The sequence below is a fragment of the Cheilinus undulatus genome, linkage group 11 (genome assembly GCF_018320785.1).
Source record: "Cheilinus undulatus linkage group 11, ASM1832078v1, whole genome shotgun sequence".
NCBI classification, from domain to species: domain Eukaryota; kingdom Metazoa; phylum Chordata; class Actinopteri; order Labriformes; family Labridae; genus Cheilinus; species Cheilinus undulatus.
In genome coordinates, this window is record NC_054875.1 from 13034436 (window position 1) to 13053870 (window position 19435).

At 42.5% G+C, this 19435-nt stretch overlaps 1 protein-coding gene across 1 annotated transcript; it reads left to right on the forward strand.

Annotated features, from left to right (window-relative positions):
• The first annotated feature begins 1981 nt into the window (after positions 1 to 1981).
• LOC121517123 lies at positions 1982 to 10704 on the forward strand. The gene is given in 6 exon segments (XM_041798658.1): positions 1982 to 2069; positions 2965 to 3018; positions 5712 to 5906; positions 7723 to 8575; positions 8689 to 8764; positions 8827 to 10704. Coding segments are annotated over 6 exon segments (3144 nt in total).
• Positions 10705 to 19435: the final 8731 nt, after the last annotated feature.

Genomic DNA, 19435 nt, shown 5'->3' on the forward strand with positions numbered 1-19435 from the left:
ACTTAGCTCATAGTTTAAAATAATAGATTCAATACATGAAAGGCTGAGCAGTGAGCTTAAATAAATACAATTCTGATTAATACATCTAAAAAAAAAAGAAAAATTCATTTTCAATTTTAAAGGCTGATTGTCATACCAGCACAGACGTGGTTTAAGTTGTTCTAAAATATGGAAGCATATAGTGCTCAAAATTAAAATGAAAAGTCTAATATGAAAATTAAAAGGCAAAAGCAGAAATGCTCATTTTTTTAACTCATAAATAAAATTGAATTTTAGTTTTTCAATTTTCATCTTAATTTTCATATTCACTTTGCTCAATGTTTGACATTATTCAAATGAAAAAGAAAAAGAGATTTAATTTTCATTTTCCTGAAAATTCGCTGCATTATTGCACTCATTGTTCAAATGGTATTCGCAGATTATCAAATTGAAAGACAAAAGCAGAAATGCTTTTTCATTTTCAAAATGTGTACGTATTTTTTGACCCATAAGTAAAATTAATATACAATTATTCAATTTTCATTTTAATTTTCATATTCACTTTGCTCAAAGTTTGACATTATTCAAATGAAAAAGAAAAAGACATTTAATTTTCATTTTCTTGAAAATTCGATGCATTATTGCACTCATTATTCAAATGGTATTGGCAGATTATCAAATTAAAAGGCAAAAGCAGAAACGCTTTTTCATTTTCAAAATGTGTACGCATTTTTGGACTCATAAATAAAACTAAATTTAAGTTTTTCAATTTTCATTTTCACTTTGCTCAATGTACAACATTATTCAAATGGAAAAGAAAAAGACATTTACTTTTCAATTTAATGAAAATGCGACGCATATTTGCACTCATTATTCAAATGGTTTTGGCTGATTATCAAATTTAAAGGCAATACCAGAAATTCTTTTTCATTTTCAAAATGTGTATGCATTTTGTGACTCATGAATAAAATGATAATGCAATCTCGTCCTTTGTATTTACAATTTACACTTGTCATTTTGCATATTCCAAAGGAAAAGTCCATACGATTTCACTTTCGCTTTCGCCGCTAGCACTGCTCTGAAGCTCTCGTAAGTCCGGACAACTATAAAAAGAAAAAGAAAAGTGGAAGGCGCATGAGAATGACGTCACATGGTTGAGCTCAGTTTACGCGCTGTAGCTCCGCCCCTGTTGTCAAATACCTCCTCGTGAACGCACAACAATGCTGAATCGAATACTGATGTGGCAAATCTCTCATGGAGTGATTTTTCTACGCTTTTCCTCTGAAAAAAATGGCCAAAACACAGGTAAGAAAACACTTCGTCTCAGCATGAACAATTTATACATAGGACCGAACAACTAACAGAATCAATGCCTAGTAATGTAGCAAAGGCTAACTAACGCTAACACGTCTTGCTCATGTTAGCGTCTATGCTCAGCAGAGAGAAAGTAACATTTTACCATAGCCATGGTTTTAATAATGATAACAATCTCTAGTTTACGATTTTTTCATTTATTATCACTGACAGAGCCCTGCTGACTTGGACACCCCCAAACAGTCAGCGATGAGACGGGGCAGAGCAAGAGGGCGAGTTCGGGAGCACTCACAGTCGGCCATCCGTACCGTGGCCGTGGCGGAGCTGTTGGCCGAGGAAGAGGACATCACCGTCAGGACACAGACCCCCTGGGGGAGGGGGCCTGAACCATGTTTAGGATATACAAGCACATCTGGCTGCATTTGAAGAGCTATCTCTAAATAAACCTGGCGTCATTTCCATATCATGATGTATGTATAGTATGTCTATTTAAAAAAATATTTTTCTCTCATCTACTGTCTTGCAGACCAGAATTCAAGCTCTGAATCCTCAACAGACTGAAGACATACTAGGGGGTCTGTTGAGGGACCCCAGCATTATATTTGATGTGATGTCCACTCTAACATCCCCCTCTCCTGGCCATGACCCTAACTAACCTGAATGGTCTGTATGTATAAGGTGCAGGGAAATGCCCACCCCTGTAGACAAGTACTGTGGCCAGCATCCAGAACTCTGCATTTCTCTGTTACCCTGTGTCGACCTCTTCATCCTCCAAGGTATTCTTCGCTTGGCATGAAGGATATGGAACGACATCATCATGTGAGCTTTATCCCATGCAGACTGTGGAGTATTGTAAAATAGTTGATTTTATTTTGTAAATATGATTTTTGTTTTGTTGCTGTGCTATGATGCCATTTATTGGTTTGTTTAGAGCCATTGTTTTTGTCGTTACCAAAATAAATCCACTGAAAGATAAATACCTCTTATTTTTTTTCACAACAGCAATGTCACTATAATGCACAACCATAATGATAGTTCAGTTCAGTTTTTGTCAATATAGAATTTTAAAACATTTAAGTCTTGTAACCAAGGTGGGAAAAATTATTTTCACACAAGGAGTGATTTTCAGAGTATCATCACTGCTGTGATTTCTTAGATAATTACAGCAGTGATGATATTCGGAGCATATCCCCCGATTTCCTGCGTGATAATTTTGTCTGATAGATTTTTGAGTGGAAAATAATATTGAAAAAGAAATTTGAACTAGAGATTAGTTTTTTTTTTTTTTTCAATCCACTCAACTAGTTACACAATTTATCCTAACTTGCTCACTAACCCTAATATTTAACTCTACTCTTGGTACTGTATTCATAGTGACCACAAAATTGCTACTTTATTGAATTTTTCTTAAAAAATGAAACCATATTGTGACTGAACAAAGTTTTTATTGATCAATCACCCTCCTGAGAACCAGACAAAAAACATAGTCAGCTGTAATGTCTTTTATATATATATACACACACTAACAATATAATTAAAAATCAATCAGCTGAGGTGGAGGGACACATATTGTGAAAAGTCTCAGTGATGCTCTCCTATATCCTAACAACAGTGCCCTTTCTGAACACACAGCTGTAACAAACTGTTGTATACGGTCCACCACTCCTTTAGGTGGTGGACCGTATACAGCGGTGGCCAAGCTGGTCAGAGGCCTCAGTAGCCACGGTGAGCAGTCTCAGGGTTTCACATGAAGATATGCAGAGGTCATGATGCTGTTTACTGTGGAAGCTAGGTGACCCTGTAAAAGAACAAAGAAAGCAATATTAGAAGTTTTCTTTTGCTTTCTGGATTATAATTTCTTAAATATTTCCTAGATTACAATGTCTTTCTTGAGTCTACTATATAATTAGAAAGGTTGTTCTGAAATGGCTTAACCTAATTTATTTATCACGAAATAGTTACTCTAGATAAACCTTTAAATGTGAAAGACTAGATCATCCTTACTAGAAAGTAGTGCCCTGCCCCTAAATCTGACAGACTGAGAATGTTCAGTATAGAATATCTCAACCAACAAATGAGAGGCACAAGACAATAATATCAAATTCATGCTTCCTTTTTTTATCTGTAATATACCATGGGCGTATATTACATGATTCCATGCAGTGGTCATGCCATATCTATGATCAAGTGTTTGGGAAAAAAAAAAAGAGTTCAACTGTAATGCAACCTTTCAGAAGAGGTGTCATGATATAGTAAGTCATTGGCTGGGGTTTGTAGAAGCTCCTCTGTAGTTGGTGATGGAATCCCATGTAACTCACCATGTCACAGGTCATTGGGCCTCCTGCTTTGTGCCCTGGCATGCTCCGCTTTAATTTGGTGCGGCTTTGCAGTATGGCCTTCTGTAGTTTCAGGATGTAGCTATAGTCTTTCTCCACCTTTGCAGAATGCAGGCTCCACTACCTTAATTTCTAGTGAACAGCTTTCCTATCTGAAAATGAGGACATAACCAAAATAATGCCATTCAATAATAACATAATTTTAAAATTCCTGACATAGAAGTGTGAAATTTAAATTTCTACAACATGTGCTTTAGACATCCTGGTCTGTTGAGTAAACAGTTCTACTTATATAAACTACTAGGGATGGGCATTTGGAAGAAACCTGCCAACTTGATCATCTATAATGTGAACAGTCAATTAATTGATTAATCGTTATGTATTTATAAAAACATACATAGATGGGCATATACATAACATTTCCCTAACAAAAACAAAAAACAATAAAAAAAAAAAACACGTAACTAATGACTGTGTTCCTCAATGATTTATTTATTTTCACCCTTCGAAAGCCTAGGGCTCTTAAACATAAACAAGGCATGGTCCCACTCACAATGTCATGACCGTAGATATTGTTGTGCAGTGCAGAGTAAGACGTGTTTAGTCTCTTTATTAAATGCCAACATCAGATTGACTAAATTCTCCGTCACATATCGAGGGTATATCTAACTCAATTTGACTTGAACTTGCCTTTGCCTGTATAGGCCATTGACAACAGAGATTTTTAGGCATGGCTATTTGAAACCTTTCAGCACATTTTGACACACTACATATGTAACATGTCAATGATACGTATGTATCACGTATGTATCACTACATATGTAACATGTCAATGATACGTATGTATCATTGACATGTTACATATGTAGTGTGTCAAATGTGCTGAAAGGTTTCAAATATGTGTAACATGTCAATGAGACAACTCAAAGTAAATTTATTTACTGAAGACTGCAGCTATTTGGCAGTATTCACTCAGATTTCCTAGTCAATACTTTGGATAAGGAAAAATGATTTCATGATATCAGCTTGAAATTCGATGTACATTTGTAAGTTTGTACATGGAGTTTCAATGTTGTTGAACCCTACATCAGTGCTGTCCTCTCTCAGATCCAGTGGCATCATACTACACACACCGTCATTAGGGAGTAACATCACATAACTGCACATCACTATGTTTAGGCCAGGATGTAGCCACTAGGCATACAGAGGATAATTCATAAGCTAACATTTTTTTCCTTAAAATCTCAAATATACCTTTCACTGAAGTCACTGCACCGCTTTGTTCTCACTGCTGCTGGTATCAGCTCCTCAACACCAAAAAGAGAGAAGTCATCACTGAAAATGAGAAAAACAAGATTAAACAAAATGAACACAAAAAAAATTAAATATTCAGCTGACATTTGCTATACTCAATGGGAGGACAAAACAGAAAGAGATATTTGGGAAAGTTTAAATTTGCAGAGAAGTATGAAAATAAGCAAAAAATAATAAAAACTCACCATCAGACAGAGATCCAGCCAAAATAGTGGACTCTACTGGTTCTGGTAATCCAGTATATTTTCCCTTGTGCATTGTAGAAGAAATAGTGTTCTTGTCATAGCTGCAAGACACAGATATACAATGCAGTTATAGCTTTCCCAACACAAACTTCACTGCAAATAAACAGAGATCTATTTCAACCTCACTCAGACCGTCACCACGGTCTAACCATTGATGAATGAAGCCATTCTTCTACCTATCTTGAGACCATAGTATCAACAAAGTCACGTGATTGACTGTAGTGAGAATCTATCCAGAACAACTAAAGATGCAACCAAAATCTAAGGCTGTTGAGATCACACCCTCTAAGGAGGAATGATAATGATACAAGGGGGGAGAGATCCTTTCTCCTTCCTAAACCTACACCTTCAGAGATCCTTCAGGAATGTCACTGAAAGGTGGGGGGGGGGGTCTCTTTCCCTCATGGCTGACACCTTATCAAGGAACCACGTTTGAAAAACAAGAGTTTCTCAGGCAGTTTATCTGATTTTTTTAATTGGACGATCAAGAGCTGTTTTTGGAACGAGAGACAATCCTTCCCAGAGTCCGTGGACAACAGTCTGTACAGCCGTCCCTACAGTCTGAGCGACCCATCGGCGCCGCAGCGGCCCAGCTTGAACCCATCCGGGTCGGACCAGAGTTGGCACGCGGTAGCTTCGGGCGTTCAGAACTTGCCAGGCGCCTTCCTCCGGGCCCCTCCAGACGGGTCCTCTCCTCCTCGCCTCCATCGAACGGCTGGTATGATCCAATTCATCTCTCTGGTGCTGATGTCTCCAAAGTTCCAATAAATTAGTTCAGATCTATTATTCCTCCAAATTCACGCTCCAAATTCTTAACGTCGGTTAAAATTTTTCCGTTAGGATTATTAGAATAATCCACTCTCACCCACTAAGTTAGCATCCTTTCTCTTTACCATATTTAGCCATGTTCTGTTTATTCATTTACATTATCTATTCATATAACCTGTGATTTATGTCTGTTATTTTGTGACTTTATAATAAATCTTCAAAAGACAGTCGTAGTTCAGGAATTCATTCTATTAAGCAGAGACATAGAGTCAATGTTATGAGAATTTACTACTTTAGAAATGAGATTGATTTACAGTTAATATTCTTGTTAATTAATTAAAGGTTTTGATTAATTAATAATTGCAATATTTTATTGGTTATTAAATAACCAATCCGCGTAAGCAGTGGTGCCCTATTCTTTACAAGGTTTACTTGATAATATTAATTTATTATCAACACATTTTCACTACATGACCTTAGGAGGCTGGCCCGAGGGCATATAGTACGTCCGGGGCAGACGCCTCTTCCTCTTTGCCTTTCTCGCCTCATCAGAGACCGGTAAGTTGATTCTTTCAGACCAGTAATCCGTCACACTATTGTGCAGGTGCCTTGTGTCCCTGAGGATTGTGAATTGGTTGTTCATTGGAGTGTTAAGTTAGCTCCACGGAGGTGTTACTCACGTTCTCCTCTGTTGTTGCAGGCAAGTTCGGTAATTGCACACACCTGTTAACTTTTCCCACGGCCTCTAGGCGTTTGGGTGAGTACCTCAGTGGGGTTGGTTTTTGTTTTCCACTTGTAAGTTCGCGTACATTGTGTGGTATTCCCGTCTGGAGGATAATTGTTTAGAGACGTGTTTTTTCATTGTGTCGTGCCACTCCTACGTTTGCGTACAAGAGTGATGCTTATGTTGATTTATTGCGACAGAGTGGACAAGAGTTAAGTTATTTCCCCTCATGTTACATATCAGGGGATGTAATTTATGTTGCTGTTAAAGTGAATTAAACAGGTAACAGCTATTTTCTGACTGTTATAAGTTGATTTGTTAGTCAAGTGTATTGTTTATTTTCCGTTGCTTCCGTGCGCAGAAGCTGGAATTGATTTTCCCCTCACACGTCCGCATGTTAAGAGTGGGTGTTTTTGTTTATATATCCTTGTGTGCCCCTGGTGCGCTGTTCGCGGTGCACGGGGCTTTTCCCTTCACCGAGGTCAGACAAAGTTTTTGCCTTCTGCCCGTCTAGAGTATGGCTCCCTAGGCCTGCCGTTTTTGTGGGGTCACCATGGACCCACGTGATGGCCATCGTGAGTGTCCCTCTTGTTTGGGCAGAGCTCATCTCTTAGATGATGTCGAAAACCCTTGTCCTGCAGCAATTGATTTACCCCTGGAGGAGAGGGCACGGAGGGCCAGGCTTAGGGGGCATTCCACCCACGCGGTAGCTCCTTTTTCCCCTACACATAATGGAAAAAAGGGGCGCTCACGGGAACGTTAGGGCGGGCATCCCCAGGAGCCTGATAAGAAACGATCTTGGGGGAGTACAACCCCTCCACCACTCAGCCCTGCCCATCCCCCTGAGGATACGCAGGACACACAGCTGCAGATATTGGCTGCCATCTGGGGCTTGACTGATAGAGTGGCCAGAATTGAGACACGCTCTCAGGATGCAGCCCCAGCTGAGGCAGGCCTTTCAGGGGGGTTTCCCCTGCACACCTGCCTGCATATCAGGAACCATCTGTGGTCCACCCAGATTCCATTTCCCTTTATGCCCAAGGTTCCCTTCTGGAGGAAGGGGGGCATCCAGACCCATTTGAGGACATGCAGGGTAACTCATCCCACCAGGAGGGGTCTGTGTCTGTAGATGACGTTGTTGAAGAGTCTAGCCCCTCTGATGTGGTCTCAAGGGTTTTTAGTGCTGCTAAGATTGTGGGGTTGTCAGCCCCAGTGGAAGCCCCAAGTCCAGCGGAGGGCGTCTGGACAGGAATTTCGCAGGCCAGGCCCTCAGTGGCTATCCCGGCAGCGGGGGATTATTGTCAGATGTTGAAATGGGCTTGGAATACGCCTAGCAGTGCACCCCAGTTTAATGCAGGCTGCAGGAAGCTGGCTGAAGCTCAGTACCCAGCTGGGACTGGACTGGGTGATATGCCCCCAGTGGAGAAGGAGATGGCCTCTCTGACTTCTCTTGGCCTGGACAGGGTGACAGCTGACCCTCATTGCCCTCGGAGGGAGTGTGATAAGACAGATCGTTTGGTCTGTAAGGCCTACAATTCTGCTGCCCGTGCAGCCCGAGCTGGAAATGCTCTTGCTATTTTGTTAGCGGCTATTAGAAGGACTGCCAACACAAATGACCAGGATACAATGAATGTAATTGATGCTGCCCTCTCCACTCACTCCCAACTTACTAGGGATGTTGGCTCAGTTATGTCATCAGCCATGCTGACCTGCAGACAGATCTGGCTGGCTCAGACGACCTTTCCAGAGAACATTTGGAGGGAGCTGGTCAACATGCCAGTGGAAGCGGGGAGGGTGTTTCACTCTGATTCACAGTCTGTGCTAGACAAAGCAGAACAGTCTGTGCGAACTAGGGAGTGCGTCCGGCGCACATTTAGACGCCAGGGGGCGCTAAGGCAATGCCTGGCAGGTCAGCGACACCCCTTTCAATCAGCATGGGGCCCTCAAGAGCACCAGGCCCATAGCAGGCGCCAAGGGTTTAACACTCAAACCTTTGATGTTACTGCAGGCAGGCCTCAGCAACAGCCCTTTCAGCCCAGATTCACATCAAAGGGGGCTCCCCAACAGAGGTGGCCTCCCAAAGGGTCAGGGCCCAGGGGGGCCTCTGCATAGGATTGGGGGGGCCGCCGCCGGGGTTCATGCCTAGCTGCGCCTGGACAGCTGGGAGAAGACTGTCTCAGACCTGTGGGTCCTAGCAACAGTCAAAAGGGGCTACAGACTTCAATTTTGGCGGCGGCCCCCATCTTTTTCCAGGGTCCGTGTGACAACGGTAAAGGACCCAATCCAGGCAAGCATTCTGGCCAAAGAAATCATGGCACTGCTTCAAAAAGACGCTATTGCAAGGGTAAGTCTGAACAAACAGCACACTCGCTTTTATTCAGCATATTTCCTGGTCCCCAAAAAGGATGGGGGGCTTCACCCCATCCTAGACCTCAGGCGCCTGAATGTTTACATGAAGGTTTTACCTTTCAAGATGCTCCACACAAAGCATATCCTGGACTCAGTGGAGCCAGGGGAATGGTTTACCACTATCGATCTCAAAGATGCATACTTCCACATCACTATCTTTATGGAGCGTCGGCAGTTTCTCAGGTTTGCCTTTCAAAGCCAAGCCTATGAGTTCAAAGTTCTCCCGTTTGGCCTCTCTCTGTCACCCGGGGTCTTCACAAGAGTGGTCGCGGCGGCCCTGCTACCACTTCAAAGGGCAGGGCTGAAGATCATGCCATATCTCGACGATTGGCTGATCTGCGCAGTTTCTCGCGAACAGGTCATACAGGACACAGAGAGGGTCCTGACCCACATTCAGTCACTCGGCTTCAAGGTGAACTTCGAGAAGAGCAACCTAGAGCCACGACAGGTAACAGTCTTTTTGGGGTTGTGTCTGAATTCGGTCACAATGAAGGCATCTCTAACCCCCCAGAGGGTGACCAAGATTCTCGGGACCCTTCGCTCATTTCGCGCAGGCACACACTTAGAACTGGTCTGTTTTCAGAGACTGCTGGGACTGATCTCAGCAGCAGTGGTGGTTGTTCCACTAGGTCTTCCCAGGGCCCGGCCACCCCAACGGTGGCTGAATGCCTTCAAACTACACCCACACAGGGACAGGCGTGTGAAGCTCCTTGTAACACAGGCGTGTTTGAGAGCCCTGTGTCCTTGGCGGAGCTACAGGACACTTACAGGGGGAGTCCCCCTGGGGTACCTGCCTTCCAGGCGGACGCCTGTATAAACAGATGCCTCACGCACAGGTTGGGGGGCAGTGTGGGAAGGCAGGATGGTGAGGGGTCTTTGGAGACCCCCATGGGACAAGGAACACATCAATGTGCTGGAGCTCAGGGCTGTTCATCTGGCCCTAAGAGCCCTGTCACCCTTCATAGATGGCAGGCACGTCCTTGTGAGGACAGACAGCTCTGCCACTGTGTATCATATAAATCACCAGGAGGGTATGAGGTCTTGCCAATGCCTCAAGGTGGCTCAGAGTCTGCTGTTCTGGGCCTTCCCATGCCTGGCCTCCCTCGGGGCGGTTCATATACCAGGGGTCCTGAACAGGGGTGCAGATCTCCTCTCCAGGTTAGGGCTGCCCCCAGGAGAATGGAGGCTACACCCACAAATAGTGACAGGGTTGTGGGCGCACTTTGGTGTACCGCAGGTCGATCTTTTTGCATCACAATAAACAACTCATTGTCAAGAGTGGTTCTCCCTGACTTATCCGAGCGGGCCCTTGGGCCTGGATGCACTGTCTCACGAGTGGCCGGAAGGGTTACTGTACGCTTTTCCCCCACTACCCCTGGTTCCCCATGTGCTGACCAGGGTCAGTCAGGGGGCTTACAGGGTTCTGTTGATAGCACCCCATTGGCCAAGGAAACACTGGTTTCCGGCCCTTCTTCACCTTGTGCACGGCAAACCCTGCCCTCTTCCACTCAGGGCAGATCTCCTCTCTCAGGCAGCGGGACAAATCTGGCATCCAAACCCAGCTATCTTACAGCTGTGGGCCTGGCCCCTCCTCAGTCCGCCTCTCAGGGTCTGAGTGAGGCTGTCTTGGAGACCATAAACAATGCCAGGGCACCCTCGACACGAACCAATTACCAACAGAGGTGGAGGCTGTTCTCTTCTTGGTGCCAGGACAGAGAACAGGACCCTGTCACCTGCCCTCTGGCCTCAGTGCTCCACTTCCTCCAGGCTCTCTTGGAGTTGGGGAGGGCAGCTAACACCCTGAGGGTTTACACCGCAGCCATCTCTGTGTTTCATGAGCAAGTAGGGGGGTCTTTCTATGGGGAAGCACCCTCTGGTGTCCCAGTTTCTTAAAGGGGCCAGCCGTCTACGACCTGGCAGGTGTCTGAGAGCCCCATCATGGGACCTCCCCCTGGTGTTGAGGTCATTAGCTGGGGCCCCATACGAACCACTAGAACAGTCATCTCTTAAACTTCTGTCACATAAGACAGCTTTTCTTTTAGCTATGTACTCGGCTAAGAGGGTGGGTGAGCTACATGCACTCTCTGTGAGTGATGAATGTTTAAGATGGAAACCTGAGAATGCCGGGGTGTCTCTCTGGCCAAATCAATTCTTCCTACCCAAGGTAGTGAGTCCTCAGGCTGTGAACCAGGCTATTGATTTGGAGGCTTTTCATCCTGAACCAGCTTGTCAAGGGGGAATAGCTCTCCACACACTGTGCCCAGTACGGGCATTGAGGGCATATGTTGAGCGGACACGACAGCTGAGACAGGCACATACTCGGCTGTTTGTGTGTTATGATGGTAAGCGCTTGGGACACCCTCTGTCTAAGCAGCGCCTGTCCGACTGGTTGGTTGAAACTATTTCTCAGGCCTACTCTCTTCAAGGGCTCCCAGCCCCGGAGGGCCTTGTGGCACACTCTACACGCAGTATGGCCACTTCATGGGCAGCTCACCATGTACTGTCACTAGATTTTACAGAGTCAATGTGACATCTGCAGTGATCGGCTCCACTGTTCTCATGTCGGCCGTGGAACATAATGACGAGGCAGAATCTTAAGTTCCTCGCGACCTTGTTGCCATGATTCATCCATGGTTAGACCGTGGTGACGGTCTGAGTGAGGTCGAAATAGATCGTAAATTATGTCCATAACTATGGATCTATGAGACCGAACGAGGACCGTCACCATCTCTTGTTGCTCGGAACAGGCTGAGGCGTACCAGGCAAGAGGAAGAGGCGCCTGCCCCGGACGTACTATATGCCCTCGGGCCAGCCTCCTAAGGTCAGTCACGTGACTTTGTTGATACTACGGTCTCGAGATAGGTAGAAGAATGGCTTCATTCATCCATGGTTAGACCGTGGTGACAGTCCTCATTTGGTCTCATAGATCCATAGTTATGGACATAACTTATGTGACTGTATATCTGTGATGGTTACCCTCGGCCAACCCCAATAGTGAACATTTGGCTGTATGTTGCATACGGTAAAACTATGCTAAGCACTGCCACAAGAGTGAGAAGAAAACACACGCTGGCCGGGTGATAATCAACCGTGCCACAGCTTTTGTTATGCTAACTTACAACAACAGCATAGCCACATATCACCAATGTTCATGCTTCAATCTCTTCACAAACCTGAACATCTAAACACCACATAGGAGGAGAAAAACATGTACATTGCAAAACTATGTATGATGTTATTTTTAATATTTATTTACCAGCAACCGAAGCTTACCTACCGTTAGCTTTATGCTAAACTGCTTTTAAACATTCAAAAAAGCCATAAAACGTCAGCATTTGTAAATCTACATTTACCTAAAAAGCTCATGCAACCATTACAGCTCAATGAGAGGTTATAAGGACACCAAGTAAGAAGCTTACCTGTCCAGGAGAGGAGCTTCCAGATCGTGATCCAACTTGAGACCGATGCTATCACGTAGTTCTCCCCATCTTTGAAATGCTTCTCATTTATCCGCGTTTTATTCCTCCTGGCATCGGCTTTCCTTCCTTGGGCTGCTTTTCAGTGTAGGCTGTCATTAATTGTGTCAGAATAGCAACTTTTCAGCCCAATGAGTCCGCCATTAATCAACTTCTCACAGTGCTGTTGAGGGGCATGCACTCTACCTTTGCAGCAGCCGAGCCGTGATTGGCTGCGAGTACTAGCCTCCTCATTGGCTGGAGAATCGTCCCTTGCGTGCAGTGCGAGTATTCTGTCAGATGTGACGTCATTCTCATGCGCCTTCCACTTGTCTTTTTCTTTTTATAGTTGTCCGGACTTATGAGAGCTTCAGAGCAGTGCTAGCGGCGAAAGTGAAATCATTTGGACTTTTCCTTTGGACTTTGATAAGGAATGTGTGAAATGTAAGGTGCATATTGTAAATACAAAGGACAAGATTGCATTATCATTTTATTTATGAGTCACAAAATGCATACACATATTGAAAATGAAAAAGAATTTCTGGTATTGCCTTTTAATTTTATAATCAGCCAATACCATTTGAAAAATGATGAAAATATGCGTTGCATTTTCATTAAATTAAAAAGTAAATGTCTTTTTCTTTTCCATTTGAATAATGTACATTGAGCAAAGTGAAGATGAAAATTAAAATGAAAATTGGAAAACTTAAATTTAGTTTTATTTATAAGTCCAAAAATGCATACACATTTTGAAAATGAAAAAGCATTTCTGCTTTTGTCTTTTAATTTGATAATCAGCCAATACCATTTGAATAATGAGTGCAATAATGCAGCAAATTTTCAGGAAAATGAAAATTAAATCTCTTTTTCTTTTTCATTTGAATGTCAAACATTGAGCAAAGTGAATATGAAAATTAAGATGAAAATTGAAAAACTAAAATTCAGTTTTATTTATGAGTCAAAAAAAATGCACACACATTTTGAAAATGAAAAAGCATTTCTTCTTTTGCCTTTTAATTTTCATATTAGACTTTTCATTTTAATTTTGAGCACTATATGCTTCCATACATACCCAGTATCATCCTAGGTTGCTTGTTAGCATCTCCAGGCAGAGACACAAATCCCTTTGAGGTAAAGGGCTTAAACTCATCTAGCACATCTTTTTCTGTGGTTTTAAATTTCTCAAACAAAGTTCCCTGATTTTGTGTCTTCCCAGCAAGGCTACAGGTTTGGGCTTCTCATTTTTCTTTTGTAAGACTGGACAGTCATGAACAATGTGACCTTTGCTGTGGCAATAATGACACTCAGTCTGACTTTGAGAAGCTGATTTTGAAGTAGGGACAGAACCTGGTTCAGGGGTGATTGGGGATTTTATAGTGCTTGGTGACTTGGGTGCAAATGTTGACTTATGGGTGAGAGTAAATTTGTTGGCCAGGACAGCAGCCTTTTGCAGAGTTAGATCTTGATGTTCATTGAGATATGTGGCCACACTCTCATGAATACAACTTCTAAACTGCTCCAATAGAATCAGATTTTTTAAATCGTCTAAATCCTTTACGTCTTGGGATTTATGACAACGCTCAAACAAACTATGTGTTCTCTTGCAAACATGAGTTTGTGTTTCACTTTTTTTCAGTTTTCTGAATTGTTGCCTATATGCCTCTGGCACCAATTCATATGCTCGGAGATTGGCCTCCTTCACAGTCTTATAATCAGAACTTTGGGCCAAAGAAGCAGACAAAGACAAAGAAGCATGAACACTTTGAGCCTTGCCTACTAACACACTGTGGAGTAGCAATGGCCTGAACTCCTCTGGCCATTTCAATGTGTCAACAACCTGCTCAAAAAGTGTGGGATATTCATCCACCTCTTTTTCATTAAATGGCGGTACAATCTGCTATTATGAGCAAGATCAAACTCTTCAGACATAAATTGTTGAGTTGACTTTATTCTGAGCTCTTCAAGTTCAAGTTCTTTTAAACGTATGTCCTTTGCTTTCTGCCTTTCACTCTCTGTTTTCTTGAAATTCTAATTGCATTTTGTTCACATTTCAGTTGCTCAAGCTTGAGCTTCATTTCTAACTGTTTTAATGAAATATCTGTATCTGAACCTGCAACACCGTCTTTGGTTTCACCTTCGTCATTGCCACTCCCTGACTTAGCTTCTGTATCAATGAGAATCTGCTTCTCCAGTAAACCAGTGACATCTCACTTAATTGAGTCTTTTCTGCTGCCTGCTTTCACTGCAATGTCGAACTGGCCAGCAATTTATAATAATTTTGAATTAAGTGCCTCCCAAGTGGGATTATCAATAAATGACTGAAGGCTGAAATCCATAATTCATGCAGCACACAAATTTTCAAGATTTTAAAGCGACCAACTCAAATACCTGTTATAACAGACCTACAGAGATCCTGGATGAGCCCCCAGTTGTTACCAGTTTCTTAAAAATCTAAGAATTCATAACATCAAACTGAAATTAAAGCTGCAAGCAGCAATGATGGGCCCTCGCAACCTGTTGCACGTTGGGATATGTCGCGACCGCGGTTGTGTGGCAACCGGCGAGTGCCAGCAACAAGGCGCGCTGCTCCCTTGGGGGTTTGTGGGTTTTGTTACACTCTCAGTTTCACAGAAACAGAGGGGATCTTAATTTCCAGAACTTGCCGTTACTTTGGCAGTAAAACCAAATGAGCATGAGGTATGAGAAAATTTTGAATGCAGCTCCAAAAATGAACAAATCACTTAATGTCAGCTTCACAGGTCCTCTTTCTGCTCTGCTGGTCTCAATTACTATCTCTCTCTTTCTCTTTTGCATGCTTGAAGCCTCACTCCCTCTTCCTCTTGTTCACGCTCACTCCACAGGAGAATAATGACTGAGTGGCTGGAAGCATTAACTGTTTTCAGATTGTTGACATCATCAGTGTGGAAGATAGAGTAGAAAATACAGAAATACAGATGTGTTCAAGTTTGTTTCATTATTTTTTTCAATTTTTCTTTTATTTTTTCCATTCTATTAAGTTCCCCCATTTTTTTTCATGACTTTTAATGTTTAGCCATGGTGACAGATGTGTAAAATAAACAGATGAAGATGCATAAAATACAGAGGTACAGATGTGTACAAGTTTGTTTCATTACTTTATTCAGTGCTTTTATATCTTAACTCGATTTGGCAATTCACCTTATATTCAATAATAAATAGAAGTAAACATTGTAATGTGTTGTTTGCTGTTTGTACCCTGTCCTGAATTGTGTTGCAATACTGTGTATAATCAAAAGATGGCTGAACAGCCTTAATTTTAGTTCCATTTAGAGAGGACCGAGTTTTGAACATTTCAACATGAAAAATGACAAAAATATAGTTGCTTTTGTTTTACAATTTGGGTCCAAGAGGCTTCTATAAAGGTCCTGAGATGACAGATATGCTTAAGCATTTTCAAACACCTAGGCACTGCGGGGGCTGATTTTTTAGAATAAAGTAGGGGGCGCCTCTGATTCAATATTCCATGCCCACCTAAAACACAAAGAGCAGTTATCTGAGCTTGCCACTGGGAAATTTTCTTTGCCAGGTTTCACGACTCCACAAGTTTTCTAAGCCCAGGATCATTCCACTTCCTATTCATGAAGAAGAAAAATTCACCATGGCCACACCCCTTTGCGTAATGAAAAAGTTCCAATGAAAATTTCAACTATTACATGTCTTCTTACAATATCCTCAACATGAAGCTGTTTGTGTGAATTCCCCAAGAGGAATTTCGAAAATTGTGATGTCTGCCATATGCTAAATTTTGCCCCCAAAAAATCAAAATGGTGGACTTCCTGTTTGTTGTACAGCATAGGTCCTAGAGGCTTTTTTGTAGTTCTTACAATGTTTCATAAGCTCAAGAATTTTCAAAATATTCGGTTAAACCTGCTGCAGGGGCTGAATTTTTGAAATATTGTATGGGCGCCACTGAGCCAAAAAGCCACACCCACCAACAATCATCCTATCAATCTTCTCATTTCATAATTTGGTATTTATCTGCCAAGTCTTATGGCTTTACAAGTTTTGTAAGCACTAGATAATTCTACTTCCTGTTTATGGCGAATGAAAAATTGTCAGGGCCACACCATTTTAGGTAAGGACTCTTGATCTTCAAATTTGAGCAATACCAACCTTGAGGGATGGGCCTGGGCTAATTTCAGCAGGATTTGGTAATAAATGGAAATTTTTTTGTGAGCATCAGCCACTTTTACCACATGATGAAGCATTTCAATTTAAGGGGCTGCCATGGCCCTTTGGACTAATGAGAAAACACCGAATAACTTTTGACCTAAGACATCTCTCCTTCCTCTCCACCAAAGATGAAGTAGTTAGGATGAATGCCCTTGGACTAGTTTGTTCAACTACGACTCCTGAAATATGGTTCATTTGACCAAAAAATTCAAAATGGCTGACTTCCTGTTTGACTTACGATATGGGTCCAAGAGAATTTTTTGTGCATCCTGACATGACGCATCTGCCCACACATGTTCAAAAACCCTAGGTCAAACCTGCTGGGGGGGGGGGCTGAATTTTTGAAATGTTGTAGGGGGTGCCACTGAGCCAATAGGCCACGCCCACCTACAGACATCACATCAATTATCTCAGAATGCTAATGAGAATGTTTTTCCCAAGTTTTATTGCTCTACATATATCACAAGCCCCTGAGAATTCTACTTCCTGTTTCATCCAATGATGAAAGTGGCCAATAGGCCACGCCCACCTACAAAATGAATACCAATCATCTCAGCATGCCAATGAGATTTTTTTTTGGCAAGTTTCATTGCTCTACATGTCTTATAACCATTTGAAAAATCTACTTCCTGTTTCATGGCAAACAAAAAATCGCCATGGCCATGCCTTTTAACGTAGATGTTTGACCATTATATATGTGTAAGGCCAACTCCTTGGGAACAGCCTGAGTGATTTTTAGAATGATTTGCCCGAAGTTTGATGAGGGAAAGCCTGAAAAACCATAAGACACCATAGTGCTGGCAGGGCAGCTCCTACCTCGGCACCGCTGATCTAAAAATAGCTTGCACCGACAACTAAAGGTAACAAACCTATTAGTAGGACTATAGGGATTATGGCAACGGGCGAAATTGCCAAAATGTTGAAGTATCCCTTTAAAGCACCTGTACCTGCATGTAATTGTTGATTGTTTGATCTCCATCTGAGTCAGGGTGTTGTGTGTGTGTGTGAGTGTGTAAAGGAAAGAAAGCTAAAGCAGTAGTGTGGGATTCAGTGTTATATCTGCTAACCTGTGTAAGACTGGGCATTGTCCATAGGCAGCCTCCCTGGACTGCCGTTTTTTCGTACTCCATTTATATAGTGCAAGGAGTGTTTCTTGACCATAATTATCAGATGGATGGTAATTATACTTCTCAGTCCAGTGACTGACTGGCGACCGGTCCAGGGTGTACCCCATCTCTCACTTTACGACAGCTGGGTTAAGATCCAGCCACTCGCAACCCTGAACGGTAGAAGCAGTATTGTAAATAGATGGATGCGTGGTGATATGTCTTTTCTATACAGTTGCCTCAATTAAGTCAAAATGCAAACCTAAGCCAGGGCCTGGCAGAAAAAGCGTGGGAACCATGGCTTTAGAGGACACTTGATGACCCTCTGCTAAGTATAACCACCACAACTCACACCCAGCATCATTACTCCCATAGTCTAAGATATTTCAATGAAATTGTAATCTGATGATGAGGGAGAAATATACTCACATGTGCACTTTTGTGTTCATGCTGTAAGCGGATCCAGGATGTAAATACACTCTTAGTGTAATTTCCAGCGTACATACCCATTCTGGCACTGCCTCCAGCACAAACACAGAATGAAAACAAAACATTGGTTCTCTGTTTAGTAAAAAAAAACACCTTATGAGGTGCTGTTTTACTGAACAAAGTCCTTGATTCAGGACAAAAAGTACAGAGTAGGAGGCTGCAGAGGTGGGCTGTGCTGAGCAGTGCCAGTCTTATCTCACAGGAAATGCTAGGTGTAGGGGGTTCCTTGTTACAGAGGTGAGTTTGGATGACTAAACTTGCAACCTATGTCAGCCACCATGACAAGATGTTGGTTATAATCATAAAAATTGCTACATTCTGGCAGCTTCTATTTTTAGTATAATTTTGGACATCAGCCTACTAATGAGGCATGCAACAGTGGACTCTCAGATTAGCTGCAGAGCCTGTCAGACACCACTTGCACTACTTCAGCCATGGGTAGTTAGCAAGAGGAGATTGTTTTTATCCATGTGATCTTATATGATTGTATAAAAATGCAGGCATTGTCAGATGAAAGGCCTGGCTTAATATAGTCTAAAATATTACCATACAACCCAGAGAGGAATTAAGCTGAAATAAATGGTTTTAAGTCTAAAAGCTATGAGTAATGATGGCTCCATTTAGGCCTGTGCTTAACTTGCTGGCTAACTAGCTTAAACATGCCTAGCAGAGATATCCTTGGTCCCTAGAGTCTTCTGTTCTTCTCCACTCTAACATGGCACAGATTAGAAAACAAGCCAAAAAAAGCTTTTTTTGATCTCTCCTCAACTCCACCAGTTTCCCCTCCTTTTCCACAATCCAGGACCACCCCACAGTCCCTCACCTCCCCACCATGTTGACTAGTTCACCTGCTCAGTAACAGAGCAAGACCGCTCCTTTTGGATGTTGACTATCATTGCTTCATTAAACATCATTTTCTTTAGACTTGCAATAATTTTCAATTTTGTAGTTTTAATTTTGTCATGACACCAAAATTAGAGAAATCTTGCCCTAATCAGTTCAGATTAGGGGCTATTGACTGCAGGAGCCCACCCAAACTCTAAAACTGTCCTGATGTTATTCCTACTACTGGAAATGTGTAGGT